Genomic DNA, 2,500 nt, shown 5'->3' on the forward strand with positions numbered 1-2,500 from the left:
CGCGCAGCGGCTCCACGCAGCTGCTGTTGAAACTCAGACAGAAGCAGCCGAACCTCGAGCAGCTTTTATCCGTCAACAGTCCGGATAATCTACCTCAGATATCATTGATGTTTAAAGGCTAACCACCGTGTTTTCACATTCTACATTCTCTTAATACATCCATGGTTTTCACCCTGGACTCTCTGTCTCCATGTCAATATATATCTGTGTGTGTGTGTGTGTGTGTGTGTGTGTGTGTGTGTGTGTGTGTGTGTGTGTGTGTACTTGTGTTAGTGTATATGCTGTGTGTGTATTTGTGTGTCTCTGTGTGTGTGTGTGTGTGTGTGTGTGTGTGTGTGTGTGTGTGTGTGTGTGTGTCTGTGTGTGTGTGTGTGTGTGTGTGTGTGTGTGTGTGTGTCTTCATACAGTGAAAGACTTTGTGTAACTTGTGTGTTTTCTGTTGTCAGTGTGGATGGAGGATGCAGAAACAGGAAGCTGTCAAACATGAGTTCCTCTGCAGAGATTCACACTTTAATTACTACAGACAGTAAACAGACAGCATGTTAAATATATAATAATCTGGATTATAGAGGACAGGGAACAGACAGCATGTTAAATATATAATAATCTGGAGTATAGAGGACAGGGAACAGACAGCATGTTAAATATATAATAATCTGGAGTATAGAGGACAGGGAACAGACAGCATGTTAAATATATAATAATCTGGATTATAGAGGACAGAACAGGTGTCTCTGTGTGTCATCGCTGTGATTTTCTGCAGAACTTTCCAGACAGAAGATCTGAAGTTTTTTTTAATTTGTTTTTTATTTAACCTTTAATTATTCAGGGAGAGTTCACTGAGAGGCAGCCTCTCTTTGGCAGGAACGCCCTGATCACATTCATACCAAAGTTATTGATCATTGGTGATTGGCCACGGCAGCGTGACGCAGAGTTGAGTTCCTACTAAAGTTCAATCGTCTCTTTTACTGCAGGCGCTCTGCTAAACGCTGATGGTGTGTGTGTATGGGAGCAGCCGTGCAATGCATTCTGGGAGCGTCGCGGGGACTTGGGAGAGGCGGGGCGCCAAGTTGCCCGGCTCAGTTCGGTGCCTCTCAAAAGCTGACGGAAATCGTTTCTTATTTTTTTGGCATTTTTAGGCCTTTATTTGACAGGACAGCTTATATAGATATATACATATATTAGATTTGAAAGGGGAGAGAGAGGGGGAATGACATGCAGCAAAGGGTCACAAGTTGGAATCAAACCTGCGGCTGCTGCAGCAAGGACCAAGCCTCTGTACATGGGGCGCACTCTCTACCAGGTGAGCTACCCAGGCGCCCCAGCTGACAGAAGTCTCTTAAACTGACCTTTGTTGATCTGAAATGAAGACAGATTCAGCAGCTGCTCGGCCTATTTCTTAGAATGTTTTCATAAAATAAGAGATCGTATTCTGAACGAGCCGCCATTATGGTCTGTTTCCACATCTGGGAGCAGCCAGCCCCACGTGACAGGTTCATCCAATCAGCTGCAGCCATTGTGGTTGTAGGAGGGCGGGGTCTGTTTTCTTTGCTTGTCATTGGTCAGTGACAACATGGCATCATGACTTTGCGTTAACATACACGCCACTTTCCTGAAGCCAAATGGCGTGTTATCTGTACGCATTTTGAGCTATCCACGTGTATGTTTACGCTGTATATGTGTGTTATCGCGAGAACAACGTCACACGCGTGTAAAAAAAAAATAAACGGTTGATAAACATCCACACGCGGGACGCAGTCCCGACTCTCCTGGGTTAAAGTCCTGTGTTTAACCCGTCCGTGGACTTCAGTCCTTTCATACTACTCGCTACGGCGATAATTCACACACAATGTAGGTCAATGGAGACCAAACGGCGTTGATAAACACGCAAAAAAGTGATAATGCGTCTTGATAACACACAAAAACTGCATATACGCACTGGCGTGTCATACATCATGCCACTTCATGACATCATTCTGTCAGTGAAGAGAATCTGTTGGCGAGCCCACATTCTCTAACTCCTTCAGGCGCTCAGGTGAAGTTTTGGACGACTATCTCCTTCAGCGAGCGCGTGGTGGCCTCGCCCCTCTCGGCGTCCCTCAGGCGGGTCAGCTCGTGCTGTAGCGTGGCCGTGGGACGTCCCAACTGGTACCCCAGATCCACCAGCAGCTCCAGCAGCGCCGCTTGGTACTGCTTCAGCCCGTAGCGTCTGGTCGCCGGCAGCACTTTCTGTGCCGCCGCGAAAGCCGGCTCCGCCTCCTCCAGGTCGCGGTGACACACGGCGAGGGCGGCCAGCGTGGGCACGCTCAGTGTCGGGTGTTGCCACGGTAACAGCTTCTCCTCCAGCTCCAGGACGGTCTGCAGTTGCTGCGTGGCGAGCGTGAACTTCCCCGCCCGCAGCAGGCCGTGCGCCCGTTTCTGCTCCGGCTCAGTGAAGAAGCGGGCGAAGCGGGGAGCGTGGCGGGCGCAGCGAGCAGCGTAGAGTCTCGCCAGGTAGTCC

General features: G+C 49.1%; 3 protein-coding genes and 2 long non-coding RNA genes across 10 annotated transcripts in view; 1 reads left to right on the forward strand and 4 right to left on the reverse strand.

Annotated features, from left to right (window-relative positions):
* Window positions 1–62, reverse strand: part of LOC116055804 (M-phase phosphoprotein 6-like) — a 6,172-nt gene extending 6,110 nt beyond the window's left edge. The window contains exon 1 of the mRNA XM_031307847.2: window positions 1–62. This exon is cut by the window's left edge and continues 15 nt beyond it. The gene's annotated coding sequence lies outside the window, so the exon portion shown is untranslated.
* Window positions 1–2,500, reverse strand: part of LOC116055803 — a 102,240-nt gene that overhangs the window by 69,721 nt on the left and 30,019 nt on the right. The window lies entirely within an intron of this gene.
* LOC116055826 overlaps window positions 1–2,500 on the forward strand; it is a 34,008-nt gene that overhangs the window by 21,581 nt on the left and 9,927 nt on the right. The window lies entirely within an intron of this gene.
* LOC118495492 overlaps window positions 1–2,500 on the reverse strand; it is a 13,576-nt gene that overhangs the window by 8,576 nt on the left and 2,500 nt on the right. The gene's annotated exons all lie outside the window — the stretch shown is intronic.
* Window positions 1,719–2,500, reverse strand: part of LOC116055798 (sorting nexin-20-like) — a 3,483-nt gene continuing 2,701 nt past the window's right edge. The window contains exon 4 of the mRNA XM_031307834.2: window positions 1,719–2,500. This exon is cut by the window's right edge and continues 203 nt beyond it. Coding sequence (XP_031163694.1) covers window positions 2,032–2,500 — 469 coding nt within the window. The 3' untranslated portion in view covers window positions 1,719–2,031.

This window comes from Sander lucioperca, chromosome 7 (assembly GCF_008315115.2).
Source record: "Sander lucioperca isolate FBNREF2018 chromosome 7, SLUC_FBN_1.2, whole genome shotgun sequence".
In the NCBI taxonomy this organism is placed as follows: Eukaryota; Metazoa; Chordata; class Actinopteri; order Perciformes; family Percidae; genus Sander; species Sander lucioperca.